Below are 17,350 nucleotides of genomic sequence, written 5' to 3' on the forward strand. Positions count from 1 at the left end.
AGTTTGAATTGGCCTGTGTTGAAAAAAAATCGATTTTCCGATTCTAAATCCATTCTCATATTAATTCCTAAAAATCGTCGAAAGACCAATTTTTTTGTAATTTTTTTTAAAATCCCAGTAGTCACGTCATTTAATCCACACATGTGCATGGTGTGAAACTATCAAACAATGAACATGGCGTCGAAGAGTAGCTGCATAAACTATTTTATTTCTTTCTTGGACTTAATGAACTTTTCTTTGGAGAAAATGCTGCAAGAGGATCCACTAAAAGCTGGGGACACTGCGCACTTCTCTGCCGTTCCCACCCCCGTGCCCTCATGAACAAAACAAACAAGTTGAAGCGGCTGCCTGAGAAACCAGCGCAGAAGCTACAAAACCAGCAGTTTACTTCCAGGTACGGGGCAGAGCAGCTTCTCAGGACTGTTAATGCTGGAAAATACTGGCTGTTTGAGCCTGTGTTAACGTCCGCTTGCGCAGACAACCAACTGCGTTAAGAAACGGACCTCGCTCGCGCTCCACGCGAGGAGAGTGGGTCGTACTGTTATACAAAATTACGATTCCACCTATTACAGACGTCGCTGTTAAAGTACATGATCGTCAGCCTCTTTGTGTTGTAACGTTGATGTTTTTCACTCTGTAAGTGTTCTTCTTAAATTTGCATAGAATGCTAAAAACCAAATTCTCAAAAATTAAAAAAACGAAAATGAAAAAAATAAAAACGGAATGTGGGAAAAAATAAAGCGGATTTCATAGTTCCTCTGTTTGCTGCACTGGATCTGTTTGATAATTCTGCTCCACACGATGTTTCTGAAAGCAGTTCTATCAGCATTCTGGGAGGTGATTGGTCCTTACAGAATCATTAGCTGCTAATACTTGAATCTCAATATAATACTAGTATTAATATGTTGCATAACTACAGTCATATAATTCATGCAACATCTGAAAAAAAAGTGAATAGAGAGAGAGAATAACTACTTCCATGTTTTTGCCTTTAAATATGTCTGAAAGTATGAAAACATTCAAGTTTTCAGTTATAATTGCATAAATTGTCTATATTTCATTGCTTTATATACTGTCTTGGGGTTACATTTGCATAAAATGCTAAAAACCAAATTCTCAAAAATTAAAAACCTGAAAAAAACAGAAAATGGAAAAACTAAAAACGGAATGTGGGAAAAAATAAAACCAATTTCATCCATCTCTGTTTGCTGCCCTGGATCTGTTTGATAATTCTGCCCCACGGTGTTTCTGAAAGCAGTTCTATCAGCATTCTGGGAGGTGATTAGTCCTTACAGCATCATTAGCTGCCAATACTTGCTGTTGAATCTCAATATAATATTATTATTAATATGTTGCAGAACTACAGTCATATACTTCATGCAACAGCTCAAAAAACTGTTTCAATAACACTAACCCAAATCAATATCGGATCGAATTGAATCAAATCCTGATAATCGATTCTGAATCTTAATAATCGGAATCGATTCTTGACATTTTAATCGATCCCCAGCCCTGGTTTGGAGGACAAGGGCTGGTTCCAGCTGGAGAGGAGATATCAGTAATGTGCAGTGACCGCCGGGAAAAACCCCATCACCCACAGAGCTGCTCAAACTGTAAATATTGCTGGTGTTATTATTCCTCTCCAGTCTTGTCAGGATGCCTCCGTCCTGTTTGTCTTCGTCCCCAACTGGATCCTGTGACTTCTGTCGCTGCAATCTAATTTTCCTCACAGGGGTCGTCAATCTTCTAATCTAATCCATCTGCCCGCCGCCGGCTTTTACGGTCCGTGTAATGCAGACGCTGGGCATGAAAGCAGAGCGCTGCGCGGAATTATTCATGCCAATCTAACCGGGAAAACAAAATAAACAAACAAAAACAGATGTTTGTGCTGGAGGGGGAAGAAGGATGTTAGTGGCCTGGAGAGAGAGAGTGACCAATCACCGCATGTCCTCAGGAAACACTGAGACTTTCCACAGACGGATGATTTAAGACTCCAAAGGTCTCCGCAGAGCAATTATCGGTCCTCCGGTCTGCACAGGTGAGTCAAAAGTCAGACTGACCTATTAATCCTGCAGAGACGCAGCTTCCTACTTCAACCAGCAAGCACACATCCATGTGACCGAGGAGACTCTTGTCTCAGCACAACACACTGGATTTCTGCGTCAAAGCTACGCCGTAATTACGTCAAAGCAACGCCATAGCTACGTCCAGGGTTGCCACCCGTCCCTTGAAATATGGAATTGTTATTTAATTGGGAATTAAAAGTTGCGTTCCGTATTGAACCAATACGGAACACAGTTGATTCTGTATTTCACAATTGTCCCATGCACGTCAGTCACACATGCACACACACATGAACAACGAACTAACAATAATGGACAAAATAAAGGACAGGATATATTAAAGACAGCAACATATGTTGGTTTGCTCTCAGTTATTTATTGATGTCGTAATATACAGGTGAAGGTTGGAAAATTTTAATATATTGCAAAACTTCATTCGTTTCAGTAAATTCAACTAAAGGTGAAACAAATATGTTGAGATATTTCAAGCCTTTATTTGTTATAAATTTGATGAATATGGCTCAAACCCCAAATTAAAAATCTTAAAATTTTTTAATGTTTTATGAAATCAATAAACAATTCGATCATCAAATTTGTAACAAATAAAGGGTTAGAATATCTTGCTTTGCATGTAATGAGACTATGTAATATATTAGTTTCACCTTTTAAGTTGAATTATTGAAATAAATTAAATTTTACACCTTATTCTAATTTCCTTACCTTCAGCTGCAGCTATATTTATATTTACCATAGGAGCAGAGGCTATTTCAGTTGCTAGTATGGTTGGCTGTCCGTACAGTCATGCAATTTCAATGCTATTAAAGCACTTTAAACTTTAAATAAAGGCATTTTTTTTTTCATATAGAATAAATACATTTCTATGCATTTTAGAAGTTTAGGGGATGTCCCTTTTTTTGGTGCATGCGCTGCTGAAATCGGGGCAAACCTAGCTACGTCAAAACTACGCCAAAGCTACACCGTAGCTACAACAAAGCTATGCCGTAGCTACATCGTAGCTACGCCAAAGCAACGCTGTAGCTATGCCAAAGCCAAGCCATAACTACGTCAAAGCTACATCAAAGCCACGTAGCTACGCTGTCACTTAGAAGTTACTAAGTGACAGAGTTCAGCCTGATGAAAATGGCGATTAGGCGTAGCTTCGACGTAGAACCGGCGTAGCTTTGACGTAGCTACGGCATAGCTTTAGTGTAGCTTCAACGTAGATATGGCGTAGCTATGCCGTAACCACGATGTAGCTACGGCATAGCTTTGTTGTAGCTACGGTGTAGCTTTGACGTAGCTACGCCGTAGCACATCAAAGCTACGCCGTAGCTACGTCAAAGCTCATCAAAGCTACGCCGTAGCTACGTCAAAGCTACGCCTAATCGCCATTTTCATCAGGCTGAACTCCATCACTTAGAAACTTTGTTGCAGCGGATATTTTTAATAATGACGTGAGAAAAAAAATAAATTGTTATTCTTTGTTTCGAATTTCCTGGCGCTATTTCTTCTTCTGCGTTTTCTACGTCAGGTAGAACGATACTTTTCTGCAGAAAACAACTGATGCGGAGGTCACGTGACCTGCTGGTTTACCCAGAGTGCTTTTGAAGGCTCTTCTTCTTGGCGTCTGATGGCGGGTCTGCAGATATTTTGGTAGGGAACCACTGAGGTGGGAGCAAATATAACTTTGATTGACATGTGGTGGGCGTGTTCCCGAGAGCATTTGAACATTTTAACACGAGTCAACAGAGCTTGACTCGATTTGCGGCCTCTGGTGGCCAGTTGAGGAACTGCAAGGAAACCTAGTTCCAAGTATGGTGGTTGGGGCTCGGCTCCAACTCACCTCAGATATACATTGTTTCCTCCGTTGTTTGTCTGTGCTACATACAGGAAGTGACTTCAGGACCTGCTATGAGACGAGAGAACGCCGCTGCAGCCGGCGTTAAACGCCTCCTACCCAAACCCACCGAGCTGGACGTTACATCACCAGAGAAGCTCTGCAGCTACAGTAAAAACATAAATAATCAAACAGATAAAACTGTCTATTTGTGGAAAAGCAAAAGAAACCATTTTAAAAAGGTGAAACTGAGCTTTTTACAGACGATCAACTCCGGCGACGAGGACGCTCACTAAATGCCGGGTGATCAATTATCAGCGCGTCGTCCGGGCATCTTTTCTGACACTTATGTCAATTCCTGAACTTAGTTGGATGAGACTTTACTTTGGTCACCTTTGAAATAAAAATCAATAAATGGAACATCTGCGCGAAGACGGGAAGAAAACGTAATTTATTTCTGCTCATTAACAAAGCGGTGCCTCCCCGCCGGAGAGGACACCGACCCCGAGTGGACCGGGTCCACCTGAACCCTTTTGATGACTCGTGGTGAAACAGCAAGGCAGCGCCGTGGCGGTGACGCTCGTGTGCATTTAAACTCCCTCCATCTGGCCAGACGCTTTCTTTGGGTGAGCAACGCGAGGAAGGTAGAAGGAAATAAACAGAGGAGGGAAAAAAATGGATGGCATGAGGCAGAAAGTGGGAGACACATCAAAGATGAGAAGTTTGGGTGGAAGCTGTGGGGAGATGAGGAAGAAGGTAAGTCTCCATCAAACACACGAGCTTCCTCTGCTTCAAACGGCGCCGGCACAGAGGCTGGATGAAACGAGATACCTAACACTAAACTGGAGTCCAACTGCGCCGCTGGGAGAGGGTGGATATGAATATATTTGCATCTTTTTTAATGCAGCTCCGATGCCTGGACAGTAATTCTGTACACTAAGACGACTGCTGCTCGTTTCTGATGAATTATAGTTCGTGACGTTACCCGCAGCTCCTCTGCCGGAGCAGAGACGACAGGCTATTCGCCGAGTCGGGGGATGTTTCAGTAGAACCTCTCCGGTTCAGACACCAGGAACAATGTCTTCATTATAAAAGTGAGGCCCTGCGAGGCTGCAGCAGAACCTGGGCACGCCGCGGGGTGAGGGGGGGTGTCGAGGGGCGGCTAACGGGCTCCACCCGGGCTGCCCGGTACTCCAGCACCGGGGCCGGTCCGGAAATCAAAGTAACAAGCCGCACCGACCCACATGAAGCTGATTTGATTGCTGCTCACCTCCAACAGCCTCTGAGAGAAAAGCAGGAGCCTTTTTCAGAGGCAATCTGAGCTGGTGTGCTGCAAGCATCAACCGTCCAACCTGCCAACGGGGCAGTAAGAAAAGCAGCTGATGCTCAACATTTCAGCCATCAGACGTTTACGGCGTTTACGTTTAACACGTTGACATGACGGTGAAACTAAAAATGACAGTCTTGTTTAGCCGACGCCGGATTCCTGCAAGTGTGTGGTCGTTCGCTAAGCACGGTAGAACGCCGATTACAGATGAGGCAGCAATAACAGCTAGCCACTAACTGAGCCGACTGTCAACCAGGCTGTAAACATGTTTATTTCTGCTCTAAAGTTGGACATTTGAACATTTTAATTAGTGCTGGCCAACGATTAAAATTTGTAATCTTAATTAATCCATGATTTCTGTAATTAACTGCGATTAATCGCATATTTATTTCATATTTATTCACACATTTTGTGCTGTTCTAAATTACCTCAAGGTATTTTTTTAATGTTTTTAATACTGTTAACAACCTGAGAAAGGGCAAATATGCTGCTTTATGCCAATGTTTATTCAATTTCCACAAAAAAATCTTTTGACCTGAATGTAACATTCCTTCATAAATACAAACACAATGTAGTCCCCAACTTTACACTTGGAAAGACTAACTTAAGATTCCTGTTTTAAGCAGCTCAGTGTAAAACAATGAACCATATGCATCACAAACATTGTACAAGAAGTGCATTGGTCAGTTAAATTTTCCCTGTAATTATGTCTCTCATATGGAGGAAAATAAAAGGCTAAAAAAATATCCCCTTCTCCTAAGTGGGTTAAAAACAGGGGGATACAAAAACTGAATTACAAACAAATAAAGTGCACATGTAACGGAACGGGAGTAACTCAGCCATTTCCTCACCTGAATCCTCAGTGCGAATCGCAGTGTGCGCCCGTCTGTGCGCGTGTGTGTGTGTGTGTGTGTGTGTGTGTGTGTGTGTGTGTGTGTGTGCGGCGGCGGGGGGCAGCATTGTTGAGTTTTATGTTTTATGTAAAGCGCTTTGCGTTGCATTTCTTATTTTGTAAGAAAAGCGCTTAACAAATGCAGTTTGATTTGATTTGACTCGTCCTTTTTTGCAAGCTGCTATCCAGCGTTGTCTGATTTTGACGAGGGGGGGGGGGGGCGGAGCAGCGCGGCGCTCTCTGGTATTTGAGACTCGACGTACTTCGGTGGTAATTCATTTCAAATCGATGGTACATGTAAATAACTTCAGTCTTGTCCAGCGAACCATCTGGCATCTATTTGAAAGTGAACTTGCTGTTCAAAAGTCACTTTTCATTCTTCATCTTTCAGTTCACCAGACTTTTCCTCGAACTACGGGTGCCGTCAAGCGCCTGAAATGATATGCACCTTTTTTTTTTCTTTTTTTTTTTTTTTAATCGTGTGCGTTAAAAAAATTGTCGGCGTTAAGAAAACGTTAAGTTAACGCGTCGTTAACGCACTAACTTGGACAGCCCTAATTTTAATACGAGTCAACGGAGCTTGACTCGATTTGCTCCCTCTGGTGGCCAGTTGAGGAACAATCCCGCTGTAAACGTCTGATGCCGGCTCTGCAGATATTTTGGTAGGGAACCACTGAGGCGGGAGCAAAGCTAACTTTGATTGACATGTGGTGGGCGTGTTCCCGTGAGCTAGCTAAATGTTGAGCATCAGCTTTTCTTACTGCCCCGTTGGCAGGTTGGACCGTTGATACGTAGTCATTTATTTACGTCTGCTCCATGTCTCCTGACCCTAAAACTGACCGTTATTTCATTGTATCTCTGTGGTTTTTCTCAGATTTCATTCAGACTTTGTGTCAACTTGTGAGGAAAAAGGGCAACAATATGTGAAATGATTCCAGCATCATCGTCTTATACATCATTTCTTTACAATAGGAACTTCACCGGGTGAAAAGGTCATCAGTTGTTTGAGAGCTTTGCTAAGTTGGAGCAAACAACACAAAGTTTCAGCAGGAGATTTCAAGTGTACAACAGGAAGTGTGTGTTTTAAACTGGTGGGTGGAGCCTGAGAGATGCGAGTCTTTCCGTGGGTGGAAGATGTCATCAGATTACATAAAGGGAAGAATGGCATTAAGTAGATTCCACTTTCAGTGTTACTCAATCTAGACCACAAAAATGTCTATCTGCAATTACTGAATTATGGGATTATACCCAAAATCCATCCATATACTGAGCCGTTTATAGTAGATGTTTATCTTTTTAGGTGCTCTAGCACATAATATCAATTAGTATGAGGACAAATATTACATCAAGTAGAAATTGTGCATTTCCGACGATAAATATGTGCATGCATATTAGTCTTAATATCGAAAATATTCACTCAAACTCAGTAACAGACTAATATTTGATGCTCACAATTACCAATTATGTGAAGAATTTGCATGTATAAATGAAAAACTGCAAGTATCCTTGTATTAAAGTGCCTGTAATGGCATATTATAGGAAGCAATAAAGCATTTATTGCCAGTGTTGCAGTAATTTCCACAAAGACGGTGGTTTAAAGTAAGCAGGAGGCAAACTGGGTTAAAAATCCTCTGCACTCTTCGGCGGTCGGTGTAAATCACCGCGAGTGGCTCCTGACAAACCACTGTGCCGGAAACCCGGGCGAGGCGCATTAAGTTTGAAATATGTGAAAACTGAGCGTCTGGGTGCAGGAAAGCCGAGCCGCGATCGCCCCACTGAGCCCGAGCCGGAGCCTGATTGGTTCTGATTAGAGGATAAATCAAACAGGTATCAAATCAAGGCGGACCAATTGCCTCCTACTCGCACCTTGATTAGGTTCATGCACCCAAACGTGTTCCCCAGCCGAGGAAACACTCTCCCGCCCTTGCACACACGTGCACTCAGGAGTCCTCCCTGTAATTGGCAAACTCTCCCCGCCTCTGTCCGAGCCAGCTGTAATTAGTGTGCCGGCAACAATGCTTGTTTTGTCAAAGAAAAGAAAAACATCTCCTATTATGCCTCAGCTAACACCCTTTTGAGCACCCACACATGCACGGATAAGACCCAGCCTTCCTCGGCGCCTGGAGCGGCTCGTTTCAACAAATCTGCCTCCATCTCTGTGAAATCTTACACGGTGCCTCTTGCTTTCTGACACGACGCCAGGAACTGATTCATCCCTCACTTTCCACCAGTGGGGAACCTTCAGGGCCTACGCCTTCAGAGAAGGCCTAAAAAAAATAAGAAATAATAATAAATGTAATAATAATAATAATGATAATGATACGGATTAGTATTTTTCTCCATGCAGGAGAAAAAATATTTGAGAAGGGAAGACTTTTTTTTATTGTGCACTTCGAGAAAAAAGTCGAAATGTTGAGAAAAAAGTCAGGATTAATGAAATACAATTTCGATAAAAAAGTCAAAATGTCGAGAATAATGTTGAAATACAATTTCAAGAATAAAGTCAAAATTTCGTAAATAAAATAAACTTTTTTCCTCAACATTTCCACTTTTTTCTCGAAATTGTACTTCAACATTAATCATTACATTTCGACTTTTTTGTCAACATTTTGACTTTTTTCTCGACAGTTGGACTTTTTTCCCCGAATTGCATAATGAAAAAAAAATCTTCCTCCTCTAAAATATTATTTTTATTTTTCTTCTGCCTGGCCCTAATACTCTTCCGTATAATAATAATAAAGTATTCAATATAAAAAAAAAAAAAATTTTTTATTTCTATCTCATTTAATTTAATACAATATATTTAACAGATTTTCTCTCATCTGTGTTCTAAAATTAAGTTTACTGTCAAGTTCATGTCCTGAAAACCTGTTATCCAATCAGAATCGTCCGTCTCTATTAAGGCCCGGTTAGCTGCTCATTCATTGGTTAGGACTTCAATAATCCTGGGGAAGTTCAAGCTACGTGTTTCGGTGTGGAGAGTGACGGGCAAATCGTCCAATCATGGTTTGATTTCAAGTGGGCGGGAATAAAACAAAAGATCGTAGGCCTTCATGAAGTCCCAACATCAAATCTCTGCAGAGTGGTGAGAGCAGTTGAGAGACGGAGTTAAATGGCGGAAGACGAGAGTGACGTTGTACTGTTGCTTTTTTCCGCGGTGATTTCTTTTCTCTGTGATGAGGTGAAGGTCCAGCGGGAGTGCTCACGGTTCTCCACTGCTTTCCACCAGTTTGAAGCGCTCCCCATCTAGAGCGGTGGAAGCCGCTTTGCTGGTGAGGAGGTTTACGTGTTTGCGAGGAGATGCCACCACATGAATATGAAAGTCAGGACGTTTTGGGGAGGACATTGCATTTAATTGGGACGAACTCTTCCTTGAGCTTATACGTTCAACCACTAAGTTCTGAAAATAAACACTTATTTGGAATAATGAGCTTAGCTGCAAGAAAAGCAATAAAAAAGCCAGACATCCCATCTATAGATGAATGGTATAATATAATTTATGATATATTTGTGATGGAAAGAATTACTTTCTCAATGAGGCTGCAGCAATCTAAATTCAAAGACATCTGGGAGCAATGGAAAATGTATATTTCCCTGAAACGCCCTGCTTTTGTTTAATTTTCTTTTCTTTAACCTGTATCTATTTTCTTGTATTACTATAATAGAAAACACCCCATAATCATGTGTTCTGTTATAACATGTTTGTGAATGGAAAAAAAAACTAATTGGAGCAGGTGTCCATTAAAAGTGTTAATGGACACCTAGAAAACAAGTTCGGTCAAATTACCTGATCTCTTTAATATCATTGTGCTGGATCAACTGCCAGGAGGTAACCACGGCAACGGAGATTCAGTGAAGAGCCGGCTACCGCAGGACGGTGACCTGAGTGATTTTGTAATTTATTTTAATTTATTTGGTGAATTTAACAATTTTGATGACTGGGATGCAATGAAACGTTTATTTATTTGAATGATTCATAGCCTAATATTTGTAGCTTAATGAAACATTTATTTTTTTGAATGGTTGATCATATATGTACGGTAGCTTAATAAAACAATTTAGGAAACCATCTGTGGACTTTGATTCTTTGAAACAAATATATTTACTGTTTGTTACTGTACCATAGCCGAGTGGAGCTGAGCGGACTAGAATATCTCCCGTTGCTAAGTCGTATCTCAGGTCCGTCCTAGTTACTGGAGAAGTCAACACTGTGTCCATTGCATAAGGACCTTATGGTATCACTACCTTAGGTAGTGATTGTTCCAGGTATTAGCAAAGATCCTCTATACAGAAGATAGCGCATTACCGTTACTGCCAATGGTATGAAATGGTACACACTTCCTGTCCCCTAAGTGGGCGTGGCCGCCCCTCTCCCCACATCGTTTTGGGAAATACAACACTAGATACAGTACAACTTTCTTCCAAAAAGACTTAAATAATAAAAATAACAGTATTATTAAGCAAAGAAACAAGTTTTATTTTAGTTTTAAACTTAATTTTATCCGATGGGAAAACGATGAGAGCCAAATCTCACGAGAGTGTGTTGCTCAGACAGAGACAGGTCTCAAACAAAGTTCATTTTCTCCTAATTTGTCGGTCTGAAAATTGCCATTTTGGTGTCAGAATGTTCAGAAGGTTTGTGGCTTTTGAAAAATGGGTCCCATATTTACTTAGGTTACTATGGGGCGAAGGAATTGGTAATAATCTGTGCTCACGTTCACTTTTCCCATAGGACTCAATAGACTCAGGACCTACTTCCTGTCTCCTAAAGGGGCGTGGCAGTCACGTGACACAGATACAGGAAACCGAACCGTAGTGGGCTGTCTCGTTTATTGAACGTCTCTGACTGAAACCAGTTCCTCTCTAAAGCCGGGCATACACTGTGCGATTATCGGCTCGTTTTGAACCGATTTTCCAGTCCTGCGACTATTTTTTGGATCGGGCCGGATTTCGACCCAATCGTTGGTCGTCCCTCAGGACCTGCTTCCGGTCTCCTAAAGGGGCGTGGCAGTCACGTGACACAGATACAGGAAACCGAACCGTAGTGGGCTGTCTTGTTTATTGAACGTCTCTGGTATTAGACAGACCCTCAGGTGTTACAAAGGAAACTGAGTTATGGCTTGTTAAAAAACGTTGTAACTTACCAGGTTACAACGGCTGCAAACAAGAGATTAAATAGTCGCTCAGCCGCACTGCTGTGTCTTGTTATAAAACTAATGATTTCAACCAGAAACACATTAAAGTATGAATAACTTATTTAATATTTATGTTTTTTGGTAAGTAACCGTGGTATAAGCGGGATAATGCCCTTCGAGGTGTACATTATCAGAAATATATGGACGACACGGGGGCGTGAACCGGTTTGCCTCCGCGAAGTCGGGCATTATCCCTTACACGTATTGTTGACATGTGATTCAAAACACAAAGAAAAAAAAGAAAAAAAAAAGAAGGTGAGGACGTTAGTCTGGAGAACCCGCCCCCGGCCGGAGCCTGACCTCTTGGTGCTGGAGTGCGGCCGCTGGGCGGCGGCCAGCTGCTGCAGCCCCAGCGAGGGCGTGTGGAAGAGCAGGCCGCCGCGCCGCAGCAGCTTCTGCTTCATGGCCGCCAGGCCGCTCCACTCCTGCACAAACCTCAGCACCTGCCGGGGGAGAGAGGTCACAACTCAGCTGATAGAGCCTTCATCTTCATCACAAACTGATAAGTTTGGACACTGAATAACAGTTTTTTTCTTCTAAAAAGAATACACTTGAAAGCAAACAATTGTGAAGGAGATGGTTTTCCAGACAGCTGAAGCAAATACCATCACAGCATCTGCTCTCAGTCCAAGTCACGACTTCGGCGGCAATAAAGCAAATAGCACACCAGACACCGACGCCCGATGGGCAATTTGCCGACAAATATTACACTTGAGAGGTGCTTATTTTCATGAATGATACCCACTGGTGCAAACAGATGACTTGAAGGTGAAATTGAATACCCTGAGCAATAGCTTCAGGCTTCTGCTGTTGATGCTTCAGCACTTGATCAGGTGCATTTGATCAAAAATGAGCCTCAATCTACCTTAAAAACAAATGCTACGCAGCTGAAGATGAAAACAGGCAGTCAGGCATTTTTAAATAGCACTTTATGGCAAATAGCTTTAGTGCATTAAGCCTGGATAGCATACAAAGGTTATTTTAAAGCCTTTAACATTTATAAATGCTGGAGATATTTACTTGTTCAGTCGCATGAATACATTGAAAAATTGATCTCAATAGTAAAATACTCATTATTATGAAATTATACAACGGAAATTAGATACAAATAAGAAATTATGTTTGTTATACACTAAAAATATGTTCATTTAATTCAGTAACATAATATTTTTGTATTTTATATGGCATTTTCTGTTTTTAATTTCTATTTTTTAACCGCATAAAAAAATTATTACTATTTTTTTTTAATTATGTGGGAGGTGCAGAGTGACACGGACACGACTGCTGCAGATATGACACACGTGGGATTCTAGGGTTCATGTTTTTGTCTTTTAAAGAAAAAAGATGATTCTGAAACAGAAAAGTTGGTGTCCCAGTTAGTATCCCAGCTGTTCTCCAGGAACTCCTCTTTGTTGTGTATTCTACAATACACATTTAACTCCAGAAATGATTTATTAACTAAAATGTTACATTAAAAAAAAAACCTTTTCTTGAGGAATAAATATTAAACATTCAGGACTTCTACATTCGCTGCCACAAGTATAATTTGGGGCATTTAGAAGAAAACAGCAGTGGAAGCTTCGATCATTACAAAAATAAACCAATAAAAGATAATACACAATACTGAATTATTGCTCGAGACTGAAAGGGGCGAGTAATAAACTGTCATTTATCCTGGAAAGACTGGAAGGAAAAGCTGAGCTGAATCCAGGAGTCAAGCTGGAGATGTCGCGTGCTGCAGATCACAAAAGCCTGTTCTACATATTGAGGCGCAGCGATGACTGGCGGGAGACGCGTGTGACACCGTGAAACTCCAACTTCAAAGTCGCAGGTGAGAGCGCGGTGTCACACGTCCTCGGTGAGGAGGAACGCTGCGTTCATCCAGGGCCAGATGGGTTGAGAGGTGAGGCGCCGTGTGGGCGGGAGCCGGGAGCACTTCCTTTTATTGCTGTGCATCTCGACACTGGCGATGACGCTTTCATCCCATTGAACATTTTTTTTGACTGACTGAAACACGTAACAGGGAAACAAAGGCCTATAAATATATGTATAAAGTAAATTTTAGTACAGTAAAGTATTCAGATTTGAGTGTAACTGCAGTGCAGGGGTCACTTGATTAAAACAACCAGCATGCACCAGCTCAGATGAGACTAACGTCATGATAAAACCTGCTTTTGGTTGATGGAATGACTGAAAAACCTGTTTATTGCTGCAGAGTTGAGGGCCGTTTAGGTGTTCATGAATCTGGCTTCTTCCAGCAGATTTCTTGATCGATTCAAATGTCAAGAATCGATGCGATTCCGATTCTTAAGATTCAGCATCGTTTATCAGGATTTTTTTGATCTGTTGCCTGAATTATATGACTGTAAAATAACTAGTGAAATAATAATTTCACGATAATTATTGTGAAATAACTAAAAAATAAATAACTCAAATAGGCCTTTCAATATCCATTTAAAGTGCAAAAAAAGAAAGAAATTGCAACAGCTCATGCAGTAAACAAATCATTTTAGCTTTAGATTTATTCTGTCACCAGACACACAGTTTGCCATGATGCACCTGGCATTTTTCAGGTATGTCATGACAAATCGTATCTGATAACAGAAGAAACCAAACAATCTATAGTAAATATAGATACTATGAACTTCATTGAACTAATATAACATTTTGAAATGTAAGCTGAAATATCCAAAGCATTGAACACTGGTTGTGCGCGGTTGGGGGTGTGTATGAGTATGTCATATGTAACGTGTCTGGCGATTCAAATATCTGCTAGTTTTGCCAGAACACAGTTAACTAGACACAGAAGGATACGAGCGAGGATCATTTTCAGAGTGAATGTAATTTTGTATTACAGTACGAGGCGCTCACCTCGCATGGAGTGGGATGTAATTATGAAAAAAAAAATTGATCTTTAGACGTAAAAATCGATTTTTTAGGAATTAAAATGAGAATCGATTTAGAATTGGAAAATCGTTTTTTTCAACACAGGCCTATCAAACACTGACTCGTGCAACACCGTCTTGTCTTGTCTCGCCGTACCTTTGTTTCCCTTTTACACCCTTTCCACTTCATCCTCGCTCCGAATCAACCCAGCTCGCTGCTCGCTTTACATCTCCTTCAACCAGGTTTTATGTCTTGTTAAGCTCTGGAGGTACTTTGTTTTAACTGCAGGTACATTTACAGGTTTAAACTCGTCTTACAAATATGTTTGAAGGTGATGAAAATACACTCATATACACTGCAAAAACTCAGAGTAAAAAAGGATTCTTTTAAGACATTTTGAGGACGATTTTACACTATTTTGCTGATTTTAAGAATTTTAGTCAAGTAAATGTAGGATTATAGGAACATTTTGAATATATTTCCAACTTGTTTCAACAAGGTCTGTTTTTACAGTGTAATTAACTTTATCAAGTTTCTTGATAAAAATTAGGGCCATGCAGGAGAAAAAATATTTGAGCAGGGAAGATTTTTTTTTATTGTGCACTTTGAGAAAAAAGTCAAAATGTCGAGAAAAAAGTCGAAATTTTGCCTTTTTTCTCAACATTTCAACTTTATTCACGAAATTTTGACTTTTTTCTCAACATTTCGACTTTTTTCTTGAAATTGGACTTCAACATTAATCTCGACATTTCGACTTTTTTCTCGACATTTCAACTTTTTTCTCGAAGTGCATAATGAAAAAAAATCTTCCTAAAATATGATTTTTATTTTTCTCCTGCCTGGCCCTAATACTCTTCCGTAAGTAACATCTCCTCCTGGTTGTGATACATTTACTGTCATGAAATGTGCTGCCGCAGCTGCGTTACTCTGTACAACGTGTTCTCACGACACACAGGCTCATCCTGAGGTTGTTTTTACGATGATCTCAGAATGGTTTCAAAGCTGCAGTCTGTTTATTCCTCTCAAGGCCGTGGGTGAAGAAAAGCCTGCACATCACTGCTTCCTGTCCCGGCCGCGTCGCAGCGCACGCTAAACTGCTTACTGGGTATTGATTGTGATGGACAATTGGAGGGTAACGGGGCGTAAATGATGGGTCGGGGGATGGATGCAACTCACGCCTGGGTTTTACAAACCGACATAAACAACGTGACAGGTGGGGCGTCTGTCAGCCGCCGTGATGCAGCCGCGGCCGATCGCAGGATTTAATACATGGGGGTCGTTTGAGGCGATGATCCGTCTCCTTTAACGACCCTCATAAAATGGAACTCTCTCCTCTGCTGGTCTAATCCGCCCCCCCTCCCCCTCCTCCCACCAGCTCCATCATCTCCAGCGTTGCCTTGTTCTCCCTCCTCAGGTCTCGCTGGTGTCACCACTTCCCCATGGCACCGACATGCATCTGGTCCATTTAACTCTACTGCCCTTTTATAACAACTTGTGCTTTTTATCATTTTACCTCTATCTTATCATTTTATTTCATTGTATTTGTTATTTAAACGTACTCTTAAATTAAATATTATATACTTTTGAAAACCGCGCAAAGTTATGGATAAGCCCTTAATGCAGGCATTGTGACGTAGAATTGTCAAATTGGTTTGATTCACCCGACGAATTGTTACAGATTACTTTTGTAATACTGTATTTGACCCGGTCTTTGTACGTTTTGACCGTATAGAAACATAATTCTTGGCATTTTAAGAAGCTTTTGATTATTTTACCTCTTTTCTCATCATTTTATTTCATTTTATTTGTTATTTTCTGTTTAATTATGTCTTGCCGCTTTTAATGTTGACGTAAAGCACTTTGATTTACCTTGTGTTGAATTGTGCTTTACAAATAGGCATGGCAAGTTTATTTGTATAGCACAATTAAGGGCAGTAGAGTACAGCAGCTAAGTATTTACTATATAGAGCTGTGTGTCATCAGCAAGTATGGTAGGAAATGTTGTGATGTTCCATAATCTGAGCTAGGGGTAACATATAGATGTTGAATAGAAGCGGTCCGAGAATGGACCCTTGAGGAACCCCACATGTGATCCTGGTTCTCTCAGACTCATAGTTTCCAATTGACACAAAAAAGGCCCCTATCTTGCAAGTAGGATTTAAACCATTGAAGCAAAGTGCCGGTAAGTCCCACCCACTTTTCCAATCTGCTGAGAAGAATGTTATGATCAACTGTGTCAAATGCAGCACTCAGATCCAGTAATACCAGAACAGAGGCATCATTATTCAGATGAATATCATTTAAGACTTTGATGAGTACAGTCTCAGTGCTGTGGTGAGGCCGAAATCCAGACTGAAATGCGTTAAAAAGATTTTTTTGCATCATAAAAGCCTGAATTTGCTCCAGATTTTATTTTTTTAGAAGAGGTTTTATTACTGCAGTTTTCAAGGACTGGGGAAACTGCCCTGTTTGGAGAGAAGTATTTATTAAATAAACTTGCCTTGTCTTGCCTTGCCTTAATACCCCCCCCCCCCAATGCCCTGTGCTTCATCTTCACTAGGAACGAGGAGTCACCCCCCCGCTGGCTGCGATACCAAACTAAAAGATCTTTGGCTCAAATCAGCGTTTAACTACAGAGTTTGGTTTAGGTGTCTGGTTGCATTTTCTCGCTGTTCTGATGAATCAAAGGAAGAAAATATTTGCTCAACTTCTAATCTAAAAGTCAACTCCAGTTTAATTTCCCTTTAAAGTGTTTTTACAGTGATGAGAAATTAAGGAGCTCCAGCTCCCTGGTGTCCAGATGCACACACCCACACACAGTCATGAATATCAAAGCACACACACACACACACACACACACACACTCTCTCTCTCTCCCCCAGCCTGGCGGGAAGGGCAGACCTGCATTCGATTTTCCTGGCGCCGGCTGAAGGCCTCCGGCAGGTCGTCCCAGTTGGTTAGCCTGATGTCCAGGGGGATGAAGCTCAGGTTCAGCGCAGCTCCATCCTGAAAGACGGGGAGACAGAGACGGAGAGGGCAGCCTGAAGCAAAGTCATGGCCATGCAGCAGCTCCTGATATTAATCACCAACATCTCTCTGAGAGCACGTCGACACAGACACACGTGAGATCTCCTGGTTTGTGTTTGATTG

General features: G+C 41.3%; 1 protein-coding gene across 1 annotated transcript in view; it reads right to left on the reverse strand.

The window, feature by feature from the left end:
• zranb3 (zinc finger, RAN-binding domain containing 3) overlaps positions 1-17,350 on the reverse strand; it is a 141,877-nt gene that overhangs the window by 17,774 nt on the left and 106,753 nt on the right. Inside the window, exons 16-17 of the mRNA XM_061715461.1 lie at positions 17,102-17,206; positions 11,615-11,757 (exon numbers count right to left, since the gene is read on the reverse strand). Coding sequence (XP_061571445.1) covers positions 11,615-11,757; positions 17,102-17,206 — 248 coding nt within the window. The remainder of the gene's footprint in view (positions 1-11,614; positions 11,758-17,101; positions 17,207-17,350) is intronic.

Source organism: Cololabis saira, chromosome 24 (genome assembly GCF_033807715.1).
Source record: "Cololabis saira isolate AMF1-May2022 chromosome 24, fColSai1.1, whole genome shotgun sequence".
NCBI classification, from domain to species: domain Eukaryota; kingdom Metazoa; phylum Chordata; class Actinopteri; order Beloniformes; family Belonidae; genus Cololabis; species Cololabis saira.